The sequence below is a fragment of the Heterocephalus glaber genome, unplaced genomic scaffold (genome assembly GCF_053883595.1).
Source record: "Heterocephalus glaber isolate CG9 unplaced genomic scaffold, H.glaber_assembly_v1.0 deba00001497, whole genome shotgun sequence".
Classification (NCBI taxonomy): Eukaryota; Metazoa; Chordata; class Mammalia; order Rodentia; family Bathyergidae; genus Heterocephalus; species Heterocephalus glaber.
The window spans coordinates 68,773,701-68,798,018 of record NW_028258320.1 but is presented as its reverse complement, the minus strand read 5'-3'; the positions used below and the strand labels follow the sequence as shown (position 1 = coordinate 68,798,018).

Sequence of the window (24,318 nt, the reverse complement as noted above, 5' to 3'; positions counted from 1 at the left end):
TGAGTCTGCCCAACTATGGCCTTTACTCTGGCATGACAGAACTGCTTTGACTGAGCATTCTATTATCTCTTGAGCTCCATAATTTTTAACAGTTAGATCATGCGCCTCTGCTCGTCGACATTAGCTCTTCTACTATTAGACATACAAATGTCATTTAAAGGCAAGATACCACTTGCTCCTATATTTAGGTAGTAATGTTTGTTAATGGCCTTCAGTATCCCTCTGAAAGTATCAATATAACATAACAGTAATCAGCCAACTCCTCCCTCATTTAAACGTGTTGTTCTAATTTTTCAAATGCCTAAATCATGTACCTTTAACAGGGTATTCTCTATCAAGATATTTTCTCAAGTCATTACTCTTGAAATCTTTTAGCAGTTTAAGCTTTCTGCCAGGGGCTGTCTGTGCTCAACCTATTAACATGGTTGTTGACCTCATAGCCTGTCTTGCAGAGAGTCAATTTTAAATCCTCACCTTATCTCAACTCCAGTGAGAGAAAATTGGGAGTGGGTAATGGAGGTAATAGGAGAGCTTTCAGACTACAGTGCTGATCCTTCTTTGTGAAGGAGCAGAGGAAGAAAGGGAGGTTGTGAGAAAGAGCCTAAGAGTACCTGGGCAGATGACAGAATGTTTAGTAAGACCAATGGTATGTCTTCCAGCAAAAGTTACTCATAAGGAAAGTCTTGCATTTCTCAGGAATGGTCCCCTAAACAACAGCCCTAGGCAAGAATAGCCTCACTATGTTTAGTGATGTGTTTCACAGTTTAGAAGGTAAAGCCACAGGTTAACAGAATTCTCTGCAGTCATAGATCAAAGAAGTACATTTTATGGTTGGTACAATTCAACAATTTGTTGTTTAAAAGTTGAAAGAACTACTCTATAAAACAATGAATAAGGTAAGATTTTAATTTTTTTTGTTTTTTGTGCATAGATTTTAAAATTTAATAAATGGCATTAATATTTATTAATCTATTTACATCTTTTTTTCTTGGCATACTTGGTAATTAATTTCTTTTAAAGCATTGTTTAATTTTTAAAAAATATTTATTGGCATAGTTTTTCAATATTAACATTCTAAAATATCTCCTGTATTAGAGTTGTATCTTCCCTTTCATTGTAATATTTTTTTCCCCATTTCATTTTTTAATTAATAAGCCATAAAAGGACTTTGGCAATATTGGAAGTCATTTCCAAAACAAATTGACATGAGTCCTCACCATTGTTTCATTGTTTTCAAACTCATCACTTTTTCCATTTATTTTTTCTACTTTTCTTCTAATTCTTCATTGGTTTCTAGCTCTATGAGTTTAACATATGCATTATGGCTATCTCTTTTTGATGTCAGTATGCTTTTAAAAAAATAATGCTGTGTTTTTATTTCCTTCTCATTTCTTTTTGTGTATAGTCTATAGATGTTCTGTGATATCACTGCATTTACATAAAACATCTTAAATTGATGACAATCTATTTAGAATTGATAATAATTTCAGTCCAATAAGAGTTCTCTACTTTTAAAAATTTCTGTCTTTCCACCTTTTGTTATTGATGACAGAGTTATCTCTTTTATTACCTATCCATTAATATAGATTGAGAATTATCTTTCATGATTTTGATTTTTAAAATTTTATACTAGCTTTGAAAACGTTGTATAAACCTGCATTACTTTACTATGGTATTCTATATTTGTATATTTACAGTTAACAAAGAGTGTTTGCATTTTTGTATGGTGTTTTGTTGCTGTTTATCATCCTTCCACTTCAAGTTGAAGGACTCTAGCAATAAGTAATAACTCAGTGACACTGAACTCACTAAGCTATTGTTTATGTAGAATAATCTTATTTATTTATTTATTTATTTATTTTGCATGGAATATTCTTAATTTCTCTTTTACTTTTGAATGGCATCCTTGCCAGGCACAGTATTCTTGGTTGATATTCTTTTCATATTTTGAATATACCGTCCTCCTCCCTTCTAGCCTGAAAGGTATCTGCTGAGTAATCTGCATATAATCTAATAAAAACTCCCTTGTGGGCTGGGGATTTAGCTCAGTGGTACCACCACCTGCCTCGCAAGCGCAAGGTCCTGAGTTCTATCCCTGGTAACAACAACAACAAAAACAAAACAAAACAAAATGAAATTCCCTTGTATGTGATGTCCCCCTTTTTTCTTTTTCTTTTCTTTTTTTTTTGGTACCGAGGATCGAACTAGGGTCCTTGTGCTTGGACAGCAGGCGGCAAAACCGCTCAGCTAAATCCCCGGCCCTCCCCCTTTTTTCTTGCTGCTTCCAATTTTTTTTTTTCTTGGTCTGTGACTTTTGACAGCTTGACTGTCATGTTTCTTGATATAGGTCTTTTTATCATTTTAAATATTTAATACTTAATAAATATTTAAAATGCTTCAGGTGCATTCAGAAACTTTAATATGTACTATGCTGTGCTCATAGGGTGATTTAAGAATTGTTCATTCCTCTTCAGTTTTGGGGGAAGGTTTGACAAGGATTTCATTTTCCTATATCAATTACCTATGTTTTAATCTAATATTTATTATTTCTTTCCTCTCACTGGTTACTTCGGATTTAGTTTCTGTTTTTAGTTCATTAGACTGTGAAGCTAGATTGTTGATTTAAATTGTTTTTATGTGAGCTTTTATCACTCAGTTTCCCTCTTAGCACTGATTTCACTGTGTGCCTTATGATTTGGTACATTTTCATTTTCATTTTTCTATAAGTATTTGTAATTTCCCTTGTTAAATCTTCTTTGATCCATTGGTTGAAAGTGTGTCATTTAATTTTCACTTTTCTGAATTTCCTAGTTTTCCTTCTGTTGTTGATTTTCAACTTTATCCTGTTGCAGAGAAGATATTTTGTATGATATCTATCTTTTTAAATTTTTTGAGATTTGGTTTGTGACCTAACATCTGGTCTATTCTGCAAATGCCCAAAATGCCCTTTAGGAGAATGTGCATTGTGTTATTCTTACATATAGTGCTCTGTATTTCCTTATTAGATCTTGTTTTTTGTGTTACATTCTCTATTTCCTTGATTATCCTATCTGCTTGTTTTCTTAATTACTGAGAGTGGTGTTGAATTGTTTTAATGATTTGGAATTTTCTTAGTCCCTATTAATACTTTTTGTTTAAAGCATATTTTGTTCAAAACATATATATATATGATTATATATATATGATTATATATGTGATTATATATATATATAAAATCTCTTCGTTAGAATTTTCCAGATATATATTTTTCATTTCCTGAGACAGTTTTGTTATGTTTTGTATTTTGTTTATACTACAAATATCCAAATATTGTTTGTTTTGTCTTAATAATCAGAGGACCTCTGAATTTTAAGGGATGGGGAAGTAAATGGAAATTGTAAATGGAGTTAATTTATGTTTATTGTTGACCTGTAATTTGTTTCTCAATCATCTGTTTTAAAAATGTTTGTCATCCTTTTACTGATTCTGTGCTTTCTATCACATCAAATAAGCTGCTAGTGTTAAGATTCTTTTCCTTCTATCAGATTAGAAATTATACACTTAATGATTTTTGTTTAATGATTTCCCTATCAAATTAACAACCATAACTACACTAATGTCATCTAGTATGTTTTTCCTCCTTGAATTAAGGAGAAGCAAGACAAAACTTCAAAGCTTTAAGTTTTATACATCACTTCATTTAAGAACTTTCTTTCTAATTTTAGCCTGTTTTTAAATAGCTTTTTGAAGATATAATTCCTATACATTTCTCCCTTCAAAAGTTTATTGTTAATTGGTTCTGCAACCATTATCAAAATCAACTTTAGAATATTTTCATCACTCTAAAAAGATACCAAATACCCATTAGTAGTTTCTCCCTACTCCTCCCACATACCTCCAGTTCTGGACAACCACTAATCTAATTTCTGCCCAAAGATTTGCCTGGACATTTCATATAAATGGAGTCATATAACATGTGTTCTTTTGTGACTGGATATGTTTTTCATTTAGCATAATGTTTTCAATGCTTATCCATGATAAAGTATGTATCCTTATTTCACTTCTTTAATATTGTTAAATAATATTTCATTTCATGATATAAGACATTTTATTTTTTTATCATTTAATGGATATTTGGATTGTTTCCTTTGTTTATTACAAATAATTCCACTGTGAACATTTAAGTGTACTTTTTACATGGAGATGTCTTTATATTTCTCTTGTGTTTATAATTAGCAGTAGAATTTCTCATCATAGGTCACCCTAGATTTTAACATTGTGAGAAACTGCCAAACTGTTTTTAAAGCAGATACAGTATTTTCCCATTTTACCAACATGGATGAGACATCCAGTTTCTCCACATCCCCATTAACACTTGTTACTGTCTTCTAAAAATTGTGTCTATTTTAGTGGGCACAAAGTGGCAAGAGAGATGGTCATAATTTAGTGGAATTAAAAAGGAAAGGTTTAGGTCAAGAAATCTAAAGAATTCAAAAGCAATATAAAGAGTAAGTGTTAAGCAGTGGAAAATTAAAAAATCAATGAAAGATGACTGTATAGAGTGATGTAGTAAGAATATTGTGAAGTTAACTGTGATCCAGATTTTGGGGAAATAAGACATTTAATCATATCAAACATAAGGATATTTTTAAGAGGAAAAAGAAGAAATATAAACTTCTATAGAATAAGAAGTAAAGTTAAGTCATTAACAAGAATCTCTATATCAAAGTGGCATAATTCAGGAGTATTTGGCATAATAATATACATTTTATCTATCTATTTATCTATCTATAAATAGAGCAAAGACAAAGAATACTGAAGGATGAAAAGAAAGAGGAGTCCTATTTTCAAAAAGGAAATTATCAAGATGGATACATTAATAGAAATGAGACTTCAAGATTTAACTAAGTAGAAATAATAAATAACTTCTTACTGTATTGAGGTGTACTAAAACTTTCCCTATGCCTTTGTTGTGAAAGAAAATTGATATTTAAGTCCAAGCTGCTCTTATAAATCAAAGGATTTAATGTGGTAGGAATCAACTAGTGATAATGCAAAGTATGTTGAAATTTAGTTAACCAATATTTCATATCTAATTTACAATGCTGAGTTTTGGAGTGCTAGGGACAGAAACAGTCTTCTCAAAGGATCATGTCTTCACACTTTGACCTAAATATTGCATAACACCTCAAGTTAATGTGTCATAACTTTAATTTAACTTACTTAGTTTTAGGTATCACAATTTACCTTACTTCAGTACTTGGGAAGAGACTAAATAGTCTTCTCTCCTTTCTCCTACAAACTTCAATTGCACTTCTTTATATCAATGTATTACAGTCAAAAATTGCCAACGTTATTTTTAAATCATAGATCAAATTATGTGACCTCACTGTTTAAAACTTCTTTCCACATTTATAATTCAAACTGTGGCTTCAAGTTTTTATATAACCTGGAATAATTATCTTCCTTATGTCATATTATTATCCTCATATTAGTAACTTTCCAAGTACTTTTTCTTTGTGTGTGTTTTGGGAGGTATTAATAGTTGACTGGATTTTGTTTATCCTTATTTTCTTTGTTTTGGCTCTTTTTACGAAGCCTTTTAAAAATTTATGTGTGGTAAAATTCAATTTTTAGGAATGCAGTCATATGATTTCTTGTATTCACCAGCACCCGTAGAATACAGAACAATTCCAAAAATCTTCCAAAATATCTTCATAGGTCCTCATTTGTAGACAGATTTTCTTCATACCTATAAACCCTGGCACCTACTGACCTGTTCCCTGTACCTTGTCTTTTCCTGAATATAAGTTAAATAGCTTCTTTCTCTTACATGCTTCATTTCAGATTTATCCAAGTTGATTTGTTTTACCAATAGTAAATATTGTTTTATTGCTAAGTGTGTTCCATTTTATGTATATATACCAGTTTATTTTTCCATTCACCAATTGAAATATATGGATTGTTATACTTTTTTATAATTATGAATAATACTGTCATGAAAAACATTTTTATAGGTTTGGGATAAAAAATTTCACTTCTCTAGGAAAATACCTACTTACTGAATCATAGAGTAATGTATGTTCATCTTTATAATATCTTCTGTGATTTTTTAGAATGACTATTATTTTACGCTGACATCAGCAAAGCATGAAGATTTCAGTTGTTCTAAATTTTCACCAGGGTTTGGTCCTGGTAGTATTTTTTTTTTTTAGCTATTCTGATATGTGGTATGTGATATATATAGATATGTGATGGTATCTTGGTGTGTTTTTACTTGCATTTTCCCCACAGCTAATGATGTTGAATATTTTTCCATGTAATTATTAGCTATACTTTTATATTCTTTGAACTAATGTTTTCAAATCTTTGCCTCTTTGCTTTATTTTTATATTCTTACTGTTGAATTTTTAACATTCTTTGTGTATTCTAAATATAAATCTTTTACCAGATAAGCCATTTGCAAAAATTTTGTTTTTGAAGTATCTTTTCATTCATTTTAATTTTAATAAAAATCTTATGTACTTTTTATAATTATGATTTTACAGTTAGATCTAAGTATTCTGCCTAATTCAAAGTTACATAGATTTCCTTAAACATGTGTGTGTGTGTGTGTGTGTGTGTGTGTGTGTGTTTGTGTGTTGGCCAACCTTCTGATTATTGGGACAGAATACCTGTCACCTTCCACTTAAAGGAGAAAAGGCTTCTTTTAGTTCATCATTTGAAAGATTTCAGTCTATGGTTGTCAGAAACTTCATGACAGCAAGGTGTGTTGGAGAAAAGTTGCTCTCTGATGGCAGCCACAAAGCAAGGCACAGAGGAAGAGAGCTAGCTAGAGGTATATACCCTGTAAAGTGACACACCTCCTCCCACTCTGCCCCACCTCCTGACAGCACATGAGGCTGAGAGCTGCAGTAGATTGACACATACAGCACTCCCATGATCCATCTCTCTAGGAGTTTTGTAATCCAGTCAAGTTGAAAATTAAGACTGACATCCACAATATAAATTTATATATCTTTATTTTCATTTTCTTTGTTTTTTTCTTCCTTGTGCTGGGGATCAAACCCTGGGCCTTGTGCATACTAGGTAAGCTCTATCACTAACTTACATCCTCTGCTCAAGTTTTATATTTTTTATGTTGTACATTTAAGTGTATGATCCATTTCAGTTAGTTTTTGTTTATGATTTAGGCATAGCTCAAGATTCATTGTTTTGCAAGTAGATAATCAATTGTTATAGCGTGATTTGTTAAAAATACTGATCTTTCTCCTTTGAAATGCCTTTGCTCTACTATCAAATTCAATTAACTAACTATATGGAGGGTTCCAGTTTCAGGAAATAACTGTTTGAATACAAATTTTTTGTGTACCACTGAAATTGATTTTAAACATATACAAAATATATAGTTATTTGCTGTTTGATATCTTCTTCCACATGGCTGTGCAGCAACCTTTCAGTTTGAGTGGAATTACACTTTCACCAGCTTTGTGGATGGGCTAAAGCCATTTAGTGCATCTTCAGTGATTGATGACGAGTGGTCATGTGTAATAGTGTGTGATATAAAGCCTGAGACTGCAGCACTCATTTACATTTCTATGAGGAACAAGTGTGAAACTAAAGCTGATGCACCGTAGAGTGTGTAGTCCAGAGAATTAGAGAGAAATGTAGCTAGGGCCCTGATAAAATCAAATCTTATTCTTTCTTGCAACTTTGGAGAGTGTCTTAGTTTGCCATAAAAAATATTACAGATAGCATGGGTTAGACAACAGAAATTTATTTTGCCATTTTGGAGGCTGACAAAATTATTGAGCTTTGGAGAAAAAAACATCTCTTCTTGGCTTGAAAATAGCTACTTCCTTACTGTGTGCTCACATGGTATTTTCTCTAGGGATGTGGAAGGCAAAGGAGAGTATGAAAGCTCTCCAGTGTCTCTTTATATAAGGACCCCGATCCTATCACATTAAGGCCCTACCTGTATTGATTTCATTTAAACTTAATTACTTCCTGAAGGCAATTATCTTCAAATATAGTCACATTAAGGATTACTTCAATATATGAATTTGAAAGGAGGAACTATTCAGTCTATGCCAATATATATTTAGAGCCAATATAATTTATCCCAGTTTCAGTTAGGTTTCCTGTTACTTGGATTTGAAATCATCTTGATGTCTTGTATTCTAAGGTATTCAAGATGAGTAATCTTTATCCATAATGTTTGGTACCTGAAGTATTTCAAATTTTACATTTATGTTTGACTTTAGATTATATATAATATATCTATATCATCTATATCTATATCTATATCTCCATCTCCATTTATATCTATATCTATCTTTGGAATGGAACCCAAGCCTGTGTTTCATACACAGGTTATCACAGAATGTGAAGCTAATTTTACATCATATGTTTAGTGAACCTGCATTTTGCGTGCAACCCATTAACTGAAATTTTCTACTTGTAGCAGAATGTCAACACTGAAAAAGTTTTAGATTTTGGAATATTGCAGATTTCCAATTAGATATCTAAATCTCTGGTAACTATTGTTTATTGTTTATTTTTTATTTTTTTGGTACCAGGGATTGAACTCGGGTCCTTGCGCTTGCAAGGCAAGCGACGGAACCACTGAGCTAAATTCCCGGCCCTCTGGTAACTATTGTTTAACAACTTAAAATTCTGTACTGATTTAGCTAGGAACATATTATATTTCCATGGTCCTGTACTGGGCTTTGTTATTTTCATCTTTGTCAATCAGATAAATTAAGCATAAACAATATTTTTCTCATATAAATGACTTTTATTATATTCTAAAATAGGAGTTTATTTTGTTAACATTTGAGTTGGTATGAAAAAAATTCTTTAAGTAGTATGAAAGTATAAAACCACTGAAAGCTATTTTCTGTGATATCAGTTAAGTGCAAATTAAACAAATAATGTATTTTTGTATTTCAGCACAATACTCTAGTTTCTAATGTGTTTTATAGTAAACTAAAAGAATAATATACCCAACACATTTAAAAAGTATGTATTTAATACTTGATGCTTATGATCAATTAATCTTAACTTGCTATAGAATAGTAACAATATTATCTCTAAATTTGTCAAACTATATTATTACCAGAAGGTTTTTCTTTGTCATTAGAAACTAGTTTTACATTATAACCTTATATCACAGTATCTTATTTCTATTGAGTTCTTTTTAATTTTCACTAAGTGATATTACCTAATAAGTTACATTTTAAATATTTTGAATCCTTCCCCAAATGATTGTTTTTGAAGGTTAAAATCAAATTATTAAAATATATCTATCAAAGTTTATGGGCTTCCCTTTTCATTCCTGTAACTCATGTACTTGCTTTTTTCAGCTTCTTTTTTATTTCTTCTATTTTCTTTCTTTTTTTTTACTCTCATATCATCTTTTTTTTTCCCCCATTAACTTTATTGGTACATTTTAGGTATTCATCATTGGGATCTTGTACCTTTACATGAGTCTCTTGGTTCTTATTTATTTCCCCTTCCCTTGCCCTCCCTTCACCCCCTCCACCCTTCCCTATTTGCAAAGACCTTGTTTCCATTTTTTTCCTCTTATATTTTTTCCTTTCCCTTTTTTCCCTTCCCCTATCCTTCCCAATTCCCCTGCTCTTTTAGACCTTTTCTTCCTGTTACACAATATCAGTTATACATTTTAAAAATTACAATACCAAGATCTAGGAGACATTACCACAGATTTTACAGAATTTAAAAGGATATAGAAAGCATATTACAAAAATCCGTTTTGAAATAAATTTGACAACTTCTAAGAATACCTTTTAAGACAAGTTAATGAAACTAACTCTGGAGGAAATATAAAATTTGAATAGCACCTATTAAAGAAAGTATATTCCTAGCTTGAAAACATACCTATATGACAACAGCAGGCTTATAAACATTTTAACTGATAAATTATATCAAACAATTAAAGCAGAAAAAAGAAGGAACACTTCTCCCCTCATTTTAGGAACTCAACATTGTGCTAATCCTAAAATTGGATAAAGATAATAGAAGAAAAAAAATATGAACATAGATAGAAATTTGTTTAACAAAACAACCTCTTAGAAGTCAGATCTGGCAGGATGTAGAAAGTGGTTTTGTTATAGGGATGGCAGTGTTGGTTCAGCATTGGAGGATCCACCCCTAAAAGTCATCATTTTAACAGAGGAAAGGAAAAAGCCATGTGATCCTGTCACTAGTTGGAGAAAGAGTATTGGACTAAACTCTACAGCTGTTCATGGTAAAAGCTATCAGGAGACTAGAAGTAGAACAGAAACTTCTCAACAGATTAAAGACATGTGCTCCATACTTCCAGCAAGAATGCCTTGTATGAATTGAGAAGATACAATGCTTTCGCCTTCAGGTGGGGAACAAGGGCAGATATGCTTACTCTTTATCTGTCCATTAAACTTTGAAACCTAGCCCCCACCAAAATAGTCTGGCAATAAAATGACACAATTAGGATCGGATTGGCAAGGTAGAAGCAAAATCTTTCTATGTAGATGAAATGATCATCTACAGAGAAAATACTAAGAAATCTCTAGGAGCCCCTAGAACTCGTACTGGAATTTAGCAGGATTAGAAAACACAAGGTATATCTAAAAATTCAGGTCTGTGTATACTTGCTATAAATGAAGAACTGGATATTGAAATTTAAAAGTTATGTAGGAGTACAAAGGACCCAGAAAAGCCAAAAACAAAAACAGTGTTGGAAGACGTTTAGCACCCAATTTTAAGACTTCTTCTAAACCTACAGTAATCAAGGCAGTGTTGGTGTAAGAAAAGACATATAGATCATTGGAATAAAACAGAGAATCTAGAAATAGAACCATACATATATGGTCCACTGAGTTTTGAAAGATTATTTAACATTAGCATTTTATAGAATATAAACTAGATTCAAGAGCCGAGGAAGAGACAGTGTCTTCAGCAAATGGCACTAGAACACCTGGTATCCGTATAAAAAAAATTAACCTCAACCCTTTTTTTCCATGAAAATAACTTGAAGGGATCTATGAACCTAAATAAGAAAGCCTAAAAGTATAAAACTTTAAAAAGAAATTATAAGGGAAAATATTTATGAATTCAGGGTAGGCAAGAACTACCTAGGATACAAAAAACATGATGTATAAAAGAAAAAATTTGATAAATGAGATTCCATCTAAATTTAGAACTTTAAATGACATCATTAAAATGAAAAGTAGTCCTTAAACAGACCATATTTCCAATACATATAACCTATGATCAGAATATATAAATAATTCTTAGAGTTCATTAATAGACAACCCAATTAAAATGTAGACATAAGAAGATGATAAATAGCCAGTATAGCACATGGAATGGTGTGCAACTCTAGAATCAGAAAAATACTAATCAGTACAATAATAAGATTGAATTATACACTCATTAGGGAGATGAAGTCAAAAGTTTTAAAAGCCTTGTCATGACTTTTTCTTTTTGTTGGATTCTCCCCCTTTGCATTTAATTTGTCACGCCCAAAGGATTCATTCTGCTGAGTTTCCTGGGGTTGTGATCCTCATTGTCTTTTCCTAGGGTATTGTCTAAAATTTTTTGGAGTGCCGATTTGGTATTCATGAAGTTCCTGAGGTGCTCTTTATCATGAAAGAATCTTATTTCTCCATCAATTTTGAAAGATAGTTTTGCAGGGTACATCAATCTGGGTTGGAGGCTGTTTTCCTTTAGGGCTTGAAATCCATCACTCCAAGCTCTTCTTGCCTTGAGGGTTTGCATTGAGAAGTGTGCTGTGATTCTGATGGGCTTTCCTTTGTATGTGATTTGTTTCTTTTCTCTCACTGCTTGTAGAATTTTATTCTTCTGTTGAATTTCTGGTATCCTAACTATTATATGCCTATGTGTAGATATTTTTTGATTAAGGCTAGCTGGAGTCCTATATATCTCACTTATCTGTATGTCAAGTTCTTTGCCCCTGCTTGGGAAGTTTTCTGCCATCACTTCTGTGAAGAGTTTTTTTTATGTCATCTGCACTCTCTCCTCTTTCTGCATTAACTCCAGTCAGTCTTATGCTATTCTTCTTTGCATCGTGTAGCAGCTGCTGGATTGCTTTCTCATGTTCCCTTACAATTTTAAAGCAATTTTTCTTTTCCTCCTCTCTAATTGCAATCTTATCTTCTCTATGTGAAATTCTATCCTCACATTGGTTCATTCTGCTGCGTAGACTTTCGATGGAGTTTTTAATCTCTTGGAAATCTGTTTGTATGTGTTTTATGGGTTCCATTTGTTTCCTATGTTGGGATTCCATCATATTCCTCAGATCCTCTATTTTTTTATCTGTGTCCTCTCTAGATTTATTAATCATGTCTTGCACCCTGAGCAAAATGTTTGCTGTTATGTGAGTAATTATTTCTGATTCCATTTTTCCCAGATCCTCTTTTGTTGCCAGCTCAGAGAGTCCAGGTGGTTGAGTATCAGATTGTTCCATCTGGTTTCCCTTTGGGGTTGCTGCAGGTAATCCAGAAGTCTGTTTTTGAGGCTTGTTTATGTGTCTTCTCATTTCCACGGGTGTGGGGGAGTGCTTCTGGTGCCCACATGGCTCATCTTCTCTGCCCTAGGAGCTTGGGATGGCAGCAGGGGAGCTTCCTTCCGGGTGCTGGGACCGGCTCAGCTTCTCTGCCCTAGGAGCTTGGGATGGCGGTGGGGGAGCTTCCTTCCAGGTGCTGGGACTGGCTCACCTTCTCTGCCCTTGGAGCCTGGGATGGAGGCGGGGAGCTTCTTTCCGGGTGCTGGGACCGGCGGAGCTTCACTGCCCTAGGAGCCTGGGATGGCGGTGGTGGGAGCACTTCCTTCCAGGTGCTGGGACCAGATCAATTTCTTCTATTTTCATTGGGTAGATTATACTGAGGCATACTGAAAATTCCAGATCTCTGGCACTTGTCCCCTACAGCATATTTTTAAAGAATATCCAAATATTCCCTCTTCTCAGTAGCTACACCAAAGAGCAATAGGCAATAAAAGCTTTTGTACAATGGAAAAAGAAGACCTGAAACAAAGCAGTGAAAATTCATTTTTCTCTGACAAACTTGTCACAAAACCAAACTAAAAGATACTACTGTAATATTTGATGTTACCCAGGAAAACGTTTGGTTTATGAGATACAGAAGAGAAAAGCTAATTGGATGAGATAACCCCAGAAATCTCAGTCTTGTAAAGACCAGCAGGCAGAAGGGAGGCCATAGAAGTGAAAGAGTGGTATGTAGAGCAATGCTACACATGGTTATTTCAGAAATTCAGATGGTGGAAATTCTATTACTCTTTAAAGTCTCTAGTATGCTAATTAAGCCTAGGATCTTCAAATTGCTAACAAAAAAATGAATGTAACTTTTTAACTGTGCTGGATAAATTTACCAAGCTGTTTTTGTTTGGTTTGCTTTTTAATGAAGTAAATGTTCTTAACTTACTGATTTTTGCTTTTATTTGTTTGTTTGTTTATTTATTTATTTATTTTGTTTTGTTTTTTGAGTCAGGGTCTCACTATGTAGTTGAGGCTGGCTTTGAACTCACATTGTAGCCCAGGCTGGCCTCGAACTCACAGCAATCCTCCTGTCTCAGCCTCCCAAGTTTTGGGATTACAGGTGTCCACCACCACACCCAGTTGCTTTTATTCTGATTTTTCAAAAGGCCCTTTAACTTTTGCTCACAGTGTAATTTCTCAGAAAACAAGAATATATGGAGAGAGTATTATTTTGATAGAAGTATAATTCCACATATCACATTTTATATCAAAAAAGATGCTCAACCAATTCCTTTCATTTAGCAAAAGTTTATTGACAACAACTATGGGCTAGATACTGAGATATATTTTATTGAATTTTAAATATTTATTAGAGATTATTATAATATTATTTAGGAAAAATAATTTTTAAAATAAATAATAAATAATTTTTAAAATAAATAAATAATAAATATTTTAAAAAATAATAAATAAATAATAAATAATTTTTAGAATAATAAATAAATAATAATTTAAAAACTTATATATCAGCCTATATGTTTACATTATGGTATCTCTATTACTTTTATTGGTAATCTAATAGGAATAAGCATAGAAAGCATTTGATTCAAACCTAAAAAGAATATATCTCCTGTTTTTAAGAAAGTAAAGTTATGAAGACTGCATATTTTTAATGCTGTCCTGAATTATTATAGAAGTGATACTTTTCATTTGAGTCACAAAATTTAGATGAGAAAAAATTTAACCTTGTCATGGAGAAATTCATTGTCTTTATAATTTCAACTTAATATTTATCATTAAATATTTTGAAGAAAATATTGTGTCATCAAATTATGTATTGGTACTTAGACTCTATTTTATTATGAAATATAAATGAATTTTGTACACATGCTATTGTCTACTGCAGACATTCTTAAACCATTGACAGGATTTGATTAAGTCTGATTGAGTGGAAGGAATGATAGAATTGAATGTCTGTTTCATTTTAGCTTTTAAAGAACTGGTGAAAAAATGTGAAAAGAAATAAGACAGCTTGTAACTTAAACTGTTAAAATGTAGGACATATACTTAAACTCTGCAAAGCTCAACTTTCTTGTTTTTTCAGTGAGTACATGACAGTGTAGATGGTATATCTATGTGCAATTTTGGTAATTAAAGAGATAATTCATATAAAACATTCAGGATAGTGCTTGGTACATACTAAATAGATGTCAGTTGCTTTTATTATATAAATGTTATTGATGATTTGGTTTGGATATGCTAAGTTTATATCTCCTATGTTAAAATTTTTAAGGATATTATGTTTTTATTGAAATACAGATAAATGAATGGATCCTCTGTCTATATTTAAAGTGTCAGTTCTTAGTAGCATATTTTTAACACATATTGTTTATCTGGGCATAACAAGAAAAATGTAACCACTATCAAGTCAGACTACAACAGAATTTCTCAAATTAAGCCTTATTTGCAGTTGGGGGTAGCAAAGTCTTTGTAATGGGGAGTTGACCTGTATACTGTAGGATATTTAGTAAACATGGCACTAGCTGCCCCTTGAATGGTAGCATCAGAAATATCTCCAGACACTACCAAATGTCTCCTGTAGGACAAAAGATGTGAAGGAGAAGGAATCCTGTAGGCTTCTCTATGTGTTCTATAAATATATAAAGAAGTTTTAGTGGGTAGCAGACTGATTCAGTTTTTACCCAGGAAACACAGTGACATCAATTGATAATAGAAAATGTTTATCTTTTGAAATAATTAAAACTAACCTGTGAGTCAGGAATTTCTCAGCTAACAGTATTATTATTAAGTGTCTAATCATTGTGAAAATTGCGTGTCAGGAATTTCTTTCCTGGGAGGGTGTTTGAATTAAATGATAAGATGCTGCCAGTATGCAGGTCTAAAGATACAGTTTTACAAATCATTCCAATGAGATCATAATTGAAGTCATGAGTATTGCTGAGCTATCTTTCCTAGAACAAGAAAAGAGCATAGTTTTCTGTGAACTGAGGTTTGTAAAATGCCCGTAATTTTACAAAGGGAGTCTGGAATGTAACCTACCTTTATTGATCCTATATTGGGTCAGAAAGCATGAAGGAAAACCAAAAACAGTATTCAGAAAGTAGTTTTAAAAAATGGATGGTATTGTCAAATGAAAAATAAGTTTGTTGATAGAAAAAAATTGGATTTTGGGGAAAGTTCTGGTAAATTCAGTTGAAAAGATTTCTAAGCAAAGTGTTCTCTAAAGTGTTGAATATTGTATAAATATTAATCATTATTAGTATTAATATTTTATTAGTATATAAGGAGATGCCACATTAAAAGGAATTAAGAATATATTGAGTAAATTTTATGTTTGAAATATTTACCAAGACAAAGTGATTACTTCTGTTTATTTTAATCTTCTGTATATTTATTTCATTACAAATTTCAAATGTGTTTTGAGCAAAAATTATTTCTGCTTTACTTTCCAGCTGTTTCTTGTCTTTATTATTGGTGGCTGCTGTGGTATGGAAGATCAAACAAACCTGTTGGGCCTCCCGCCGGAGAGAGGTAGTGTCAGTAATACTATTTAATCTTTTGTTTAAAGGTTTCAGGAAATAGGCAACTCTTGTTTAACTAATATGCTCCTTTCAAGTACAATTGAAGTCATTATTTCTTCTTAATACTGAACAATCTAGTATTTTTAAGACATCAGATTATACTATCACTTGCATTTTAAGTCAGTAACTGTAGAACTGTGGTTTTAAAAAATAGTATAAAAATCAGTAGCGAGTGCTAATATTAATTCTGTTACTCAATCTGTAATATCTTTTATGTACTTAGTTGTGCTATATTAATTTATTTTTCATAAGTATCTGCAATTTAAAAGAAAATTCTAAGTGATAAAAATTTTCTTTTAACTTTAGATAACACATTTTCTGTAAACTTACTATAGCATTCTTTTTTGGGGATTAATGAAATATTTTCTATTTTTTGATTATCTGATAATCCAATTATGTTTAAACAGCATAATAATTTTGTATATGTCTAAATGAGCATTAATCATAATATTATAATCTTCAAATTAATAAAAACAGTAATACTCTAGTAATTCTGAAATAACAATTGATACTTTAATTATATTACGTAAATATAGTTTCTTAATTTTTAATGTATTAGTGAACTGAAAGCAACAAGGAAACTTTGTCATCTGAGGAGAAAAATATACAGTACATTTATTATTTTATACTTTATATAATAAACAAGTTCCTGTTTTTATTAGAATTCAATTATTATGTTCTAGTAGTATTCTAATAACAGTATCATAGTATTACTTTGCTATTACATTTCCCAATATATTTTTGTATGGTTTTCTTCATATAAAAATATAATATTTAAAAATATTTAAAAATAAGTTATTTTAAGGTGTCATATTAGTGGCATGAATTCTCCTGTCAAAAAGGAGCTTACTGAATATGAATATATACATATTTGGTAAGTAGTGAAATTCTGTATGGATGTTAATCTTCCAGACAAGTTAGATGATCTGTTGTATTCAAATTATAACCCTTTTTTACACTTTCAGTTTCTCACACCAGAGAAACTGTTCGGCATTTATGTACCAATAAACTTAATAAAAATATAGATTAAAGAAGGAAAGAAACATAACTGTAGGCAGGCAGTTGGAAGACCTTCCATAGTAGACTAGGACTGGTGACAATGTAATGCCCATCTGGTGGAGAAGAAGCCAAGATCAATGGGCAGCCTCTGGTCCCTCTGCATATGACAAGCACTGTTTGCTAAGCACTGTCTTCTCTCTAAAATGTATAAAATACAACTCTGTAAATATTCATTTTGAAAACAAAAATGTATTACTTTGCCATTAACTAGTATCTGAATATGAGAAAGTGGTCTATTTGAATTTGTGCTATATTACTAATTTCTTAGTTTAGGTCTTAGATCCCTAGAAATGTTTATGCATAGTAGCTGAGTTTATAAACAATGCAAACATTTAAAATTTGAAAAACTACTATGCATAGTCCATTTCTCTATCAAATGTTCACACTTCTAACAGTGACAAGTTGATTTTGGTAATGATCACATCACCTAGTGTAGCAGAATGCTATTTATTGCATATTAATCAGATACTCTGTCAAACTGATATTACTGTAAAGTAGGAAAATAAATTTATCATTGAACTGGAAGTCAAAATCTTTTAATATTTGGTATACATGGATAGTAAATTAAGAAATAGTAAGGAAAATTAGATTAGGGGCCACTGACAGAGCAGTACTCTGTTCTTGTAAATATTACCATGTCCTCTGGATATTCTCTCAGTATGATGCTCCTTTATACAAAGTTCATTTAGGTAGTGCTTCTTTTTTGCTATAGAAAATAGGAATGCTTGCATTTAATTTGCTAACCTCTACCAAATCACAAAATCTATGTAGTCAGAGTTCATGTTATGCTAGAATATATGCTGAATAGATTTTGAGGAATTTTTGTAATATAATGTCACTAATTACTTTAGATAAAATCCCTAAATATCTTAGAAACCTTTTATATATTAAGGTCAAAAGTGAAGACAGCATTGTCTTTTTCTTCTATCAGAGATCTGTTATTGAATAATTTCCATATTATAAAATATTATTTCTAATTTTATGAGCTTCAGAGATTTTTCAGTCTCACTGGTTGACTGGAGATGTTTTCAAGTAATACTTTTTTTTAGTATTACAAGAATTTCTCATTTTGTTCTTTTGAGCCCCAAAGAGTTTGAAACACAGTAGTTTTAGTTATGATAATTTTACAGATTTTAAGTGAAGGTCAAAATGTATTTTTGTCTAAGCTTATATTTAACAAATTTTAACTAATTAACTGGAATATTCCGCAAATCAAAAGAGGCTAGTATTTTTTCTATTTCTATATTACTTGTTTGCTAAAAGTAAGTGAGATGATTCATTTAAAGCTCAGAAAACATATATGATTAGTAGTGCAAGGACTGTTTAAGATGAAAAAAAGGTTGGAAATTTTATAAATATTTTACATTAATTCTACCAAGTGTATTGCTTTTTAACTTTTAGTATTCATCAGTAGATGTCCCCCCAAAGCCTCATGTGCTCATAAGTGGGGCTTTGGAAAAGTAATTAAATCATGGAGCTGCTATAGATAAATGTGATGTTAGTAGGTGGGGTCAGGTCAGAGGGACAGGCCAGTGAGAGTGTGACAAGGGTGTGTGTTCCCTCCCCTGCTCCTCCCTTCCCTCTCTGCTTGCTCAGTGTGACATGAGCAACTGTCCTCCCGCCAGGCCCTTCCACCATGCATGGACCGTGCAAGCACTGAAACTTCTGAAATATTTGGAGCAAGCATATATTAAAAGAAATCTTTTGAAATATTTTCATGTTTAATGGTCTTCATTTTAAAACTGAAATTACATTTTTAATAGATATTATAAAAAAGAAACATATCAAGAGGTAAATGAAGATATTTTAAAATGCTGAGGATAAGAAAATACCTAAGAGACAGAACTTGTGTTCAAGATGTTCTACTTTGGTACATATTTCATAATAATGCAGTGTAAAACCTATATTTAGATTCATCATTATCAACTTGAAGTTTGAGTTAAAAATAACATACTACAACCTGTAAGTTGGGTTCTAGTATTTTTGAGTAACTTTTCCTTTGGCAAGCATCATAATTCTTTTCTCTATACCTGTTTCATTAGCACAAAATAGGTATGAAGTAATACTATTATTTCCCTTTCCTTAATTGGTACTTATTGATTACTCAGAATAATAGGCTTCATTTTGGCAATTTGTACAACATGTACATATTTTAATCGTGCAATAATCCCCCTTTCCCACTCTCCCTCTTAGTTCCACATTTTTGGGAGGGTTTTGATATTTTGATCATATTCATTCCACCTATTACATATCCTTATGCTTTATTAATGAAATTTCATGTGGAAACAATAGTAAAACATCCTGAGAAATGCTAAATTTGCTGTTAAAAAGTTTGCATCTAAATATTATTAATGAAATACAGCAGTGCTTTACAAATTAAGCTATTCTGCCTTCTCAAAACTTATTTACAGAGAGGATTTGGCATAGAGTACATAGGAGAAATTAAAAGTAATTGACTAGGTACTGCCTGCAGCTTTTGTTAGACTATCTTAATAGTTAAAATCTGTATTTTATATTTAAACATTGTAATACACAAAGTATCCCATAAAAGATTTGGTTTTTTTAACCTTTAGCAAATACTGCATTCAAATAAATGTCTCTTCAGTTAATGGCCTCAATTTCAACTTCTGCTTATCATTGGCTTTTTATTGAAATGAAATTGAAACATTTTTACTTTATTCTGTGATAGTAGAAATTGCAGATGCTCAACATATTTATATTATAGTTTTAAAATATCATAAATACACTTAAAATAAGTTATATTGAGAGTCAATTATGCACAAGCGACATAGGAGTTGAAAGTTAACAAATTTTTCCCATATAAATCTATTCTCTTATAGCACTTCCATTTTGCTTAATTCAAAAAAGGGCTATTTATCCCTTACTATAATCTAGTCAATTTTATAATCATCAAAAACATGAAGAAAAAAACATAGGCTCAATTTTTAGGGAATTTATAGCTTTACAATAGTTTCAGTAGAACAAAAACTCACATGCACAGGCTGTGACACCATGGTTGTTGTATTGTGGTCATCCAAAAAGGGTATAGGTATATAAAAAAACTTCTGGACATGATATTAGTCATAGAAGGCAAGATTAGTAGTTCAAGTAAATGGGAAATTTTACATAATTATCCAAAACATTATTTCTAAAAATACAAACAAAAACTTGTAAAACTGTTTTTACTATGTATATAAAATATGAAAATTTTGCCTAACATATCTTAAAATCTTTGATCATTACCTTTACATTTAGATCCTATTATTTATATATATTAAAGAATGGCCAATGATGTTGATTTTCTCTCAATCCATTTTATTCTGATTAACCATAAAATAATAACATTTATGTATGTAAATGTACCTGTCTAAATATGTATATTATATTATATATGGATGAATGTATGCTTTTGATGTACATGTGTATTTATGTTTACACCCAAAATTTTATGTTCATATAAAATTCAAATTTCAATGAATATCCTATATTTTTATTAGCTCATTCTGGTAGCCTTGTTTCTAATACAAATGCTCAACCTGGAGTGAAGGAGGGATGAGCTTTACCCCCTAAGTAGACTCATCCCCCCACAAGGATTGAAAGAGAGAGATAAATAAACAATTCTCCAAGTAAAATCTTGATTCATGTTTCAAATTATTCTGGATAAGCAAGAATAAAAGGTGTGTACTCTTACATTTTCCATCAAAAATAAAAGAAAAAGTCTGACCCAATAATTTAATTTCTAAGAATGTAGTCTGTAGATATAAAACTGTTACCTTTTCAAAGTGTATTCATATAAAGAAATTTACTGATGGACTTCTGTATGTCAAAACAATTCTATGTCATTCACAAATATTCTTGAAGTAAATTTTATTTTCTTATAGGGACATATTACATAACTGAAAAGAATGAGGTAGGAGATGTGTGTTAATATTAAACAATTTCTTCCTTCATTCAACACATTATGAATACTCTATTATTGTCCCAAGTATATTCTTTGCAAAATACAGCAGTGAAAAAGCCAAACAAAAGTCTCAGCCCTCAAAAAGCTGCTGATTTATTTTATTTTATTTTTAACTTTTTATTTTGTTGGTACACTTTAGGTGTACAATATAATTACATTCATCATGGGAAATTTGCACCTTTACGTACTCTCTTGGTTCTTATTTTCCCCCTTCCCCTGCCCTCCCTTCAACCATTCCATCCCTCCCTATTTACAAAGACTTTGTTTCCATTTTCTCATATTAATTCCATTCCCTCCTTTCCTTTCCCCTACCCATCCCACTTCCCCTTTGCCCCTTTTCTTCCTATTTTACATTATTATACCTTTTAGTCCTTATTTATACTTTCAGTTTCTCACACTAGAGAAACTATTCGGTATTTACACATGTGTGTCCTGTTTATTTCACTTAAGAGTATGGCCTCAATGTGCATCCATTTAGCTATAAATTTCTCCAATTTATCATTTTTTATGGCTGAGTAGTACTCCATTTTATATTTTAAAAACCTCACATTTTCTTTATCCAGTCTCCAGTTGATGAGCATTTGGGCTGCTTCCAAGTTTTGGCTATTACAAACTGTGCTGCTATGAACATATATATGCACATATATCACTGTGGTATGATTCTTTTAATTCTTTGGGGAAGGTACCAAGTAGGGGAATAGCTGGGTCAAATCGGACTTCCAGTTCTAGTTCTTTGAGGTATCTCCATACTGATTTCCACAGTAGTTGCACCAGTCCACACTCCCACCAGCAATGGAGCAGTGTTCCTCTTTCCCCACAGCCCCACCAGCATTTGTTATTGGTTGATTTCATGAAAGCAGCCATTCTTTCTCGGGTGAGATGGAATCTCAGCGTTGTTTTCATTTGCATCTCTCGAATGACCAGTGATGTTGAACATTTTTTCATATGTTTATTTGCCATTTCTACTTCTTTGTGTGAGAAATGTCTGTTCATTTCAGATGCCCATTTTTGGATTGGGTCTTTAAATTTGGGAGGTCTGACCTTTTTAAGTTCTTTATAGATTCGAGATAGTAGATCTTTGTCTGAGGAACAGCAGGTAAAAATTTTTTCCCATATTGTGGGTTGTCTCTTCACACTGCTGGTGGTTTCTCTTGCTGTGCAGAAGCTTTTTAATAAGAAGAGATCCCACTTGTTGATTGTGCTAGTTCATGGGCAACTGAGGTTTTTTTCATAAAATCTTTTCCTACAGCAATGTCTTCAAGAGTTCTACCTAACCCCTGTTCCAGCCGGTTCAGTGTTTCTATTTTAATATTTAGATCTTTAATCTATTTCGATTTTAGTTTAGTGCATGCTGAGAGATATAGGTCTAGTTTTCATCTTTGGCAAGCTGAAACCCACTTTTTCCAGCATCATTTATTAAAGAGGCTATCTTTTCTCCAGTGAGGTTGTTTGGCTCCTTTATCGAAGATGAGATGGCTGAGTGTGTCTGGAGTTGTTTCTGCATCTTCTAATCTGTTCCACTGCTTCTCAGGTCTCTTTCTTTGCCAGTACTATGCTGTTTTTATCACAGTAGCTTTGTAGTATAGTCTCAAGTTGGGGGTTGTGATACCCCCTAGGTAACAATTCTCCTAGAATTGTTTTTGCTATTCTGGGTCTCTTCTTGTTCCAAATGAGTTTTTGGATTGTTTTCTCAAGGTCCATGAGTATGGTTCTGGGATTTCAATTGGGATTGCATTGAATCTATATAGCAGTTTTGGAAGTATGGTCATTTTCACTGTGTTGATCCTTTCTACCCAGGAGCGGGGGATGTCTTTCCATTTTCTGATATCATCTTCAATCTCTTTTTTCAGAGTGCTATAGTTTTCAGAGAAGAGGTCTTTGATTTCTTTTGTTAGGTTGATTCCTAGGTATTTCACTTTCTGGATGCTATTGTGAAAGGAATTGTTTGCCCTATTTCTATCTCAGGGAGTCTATTCTTCATGTAGAGAAAACCTATTGATTTTTGTTTATTGACCTTGTATCCAGCTACGCTACTGAATTTGGTTATTAAGTCTAGAAGACTTTGGTTGAGTTCTTGGTTTCTTCTATATAGAGTATCATGTGATCTCTAAATAATGACAATTTGACTTCTTCATTTTCTATCTTTATTCCTTTTATTTCCTTCTCGTCTAATTGCTATGACTAATGTTTCCCAAACTATATGGAACAGGAGTGGTGATAGTGGACATCCATGTCTTGTTCCTGATTTTATTGGGAAGGATTTCAGTTTGTGACCATTTACTATGATATTGGCTGTTGGTTTTTCATAAATAATTTTTATCAGATTGAGGTAGAGACCTTCTAGTCCAATTTTTGTAGGGTTTTTATCATAAATGCATGTTGCATTTTGTCAAATGCTTTGTCAGCATCTATTAAGATGATCATATGGTTTTTGTCCTTGGTTGTATTGATATAGTGTATTATGTTGACTGATTTGCATATGTTGCACCATCCCGCCATCCCTGGGATGAATCCCACTTGGTCAGGGTGTATGATTTTCTTGATGATCTTCTGCATTCTATTTGCCAGTATCTCACTAAAGATTTTTGCATCTATGTTCATTAGTGAGATTGGCTTATAGTTCTCTTTTTTGGTTAGGTCTTTCTCTGCTTTGGAATCAAGGTGATGCTTACTTCCAGGAATGAATTTGGGAGTATTGCTTCCCTTTCAGTTTCATTGAAGAGTTTAAACAGTAGTGGCAGTAGTTCATCTCAAAATGTCTTGTATAATTCAGTAGTGAAGCGATCAGGACCTGGACTTTTATTAGCTGGTAAATTTTTAATTACATTTTCAATTTCATTGATTGATATTGGTTTATTTAGAATTTTTAGGTCTTCTTCATTCAACTTTGGTAATTCATACATACCTAGGAATCTTTCCATTTCTTCTGTGTTTTCCATCTTTTTGGTGTATAGGTTCTGGAAGTAGGTATTGATGATCCTCTGGATTTCTTCCGGGTCTGTTGTAATTTCACCCTTTTTATTCTTTTTTTTTGTATTAAATTCTTTTATTGGTACATTGTACGTATACAACACAATTACATTTCTCATTGGGAATTGTACCTTTACATAATGCATCTTGGTTCTTATTTTTTCCCCATTCCTAGCCCTCCCTTCACGCCCTCCACCCTTCCCTATTTACAAAGACTTTATTTCCAT

At 32.1% G+C, this 24,318-nt stretch overlaps 1 protein-coding gene across 12 annotated transcripts in view; it reads left to right on the top strand.

The window, feature by feature from the left end:
- Atrnl1 (attractin like 1) overlaps positions 1–24,318 on the top strand; it is an 833,568-nt gene that overhangs the window by 385,810 nt on the left and 423,440 nt on the right. For 11 of the 12 annotated variants that reach the window (XM_087185263.1, XM_004838867.4, XM_087185259.1 and 8 more), the window contains one exon: positions 15,973–16,051. In XM_087185263.1, the coding sequence (XP_087041389.1) occupies positions 15,973–16,051 (79 nt within the window). Of the gene's footprint in view, positions 1–8,558; positions 8,629–15,972; positions 16,052–24,318 lie in introns of those variants that run through there. The other variant, XR_015440462.1, reaches the window with a different exon arrangement.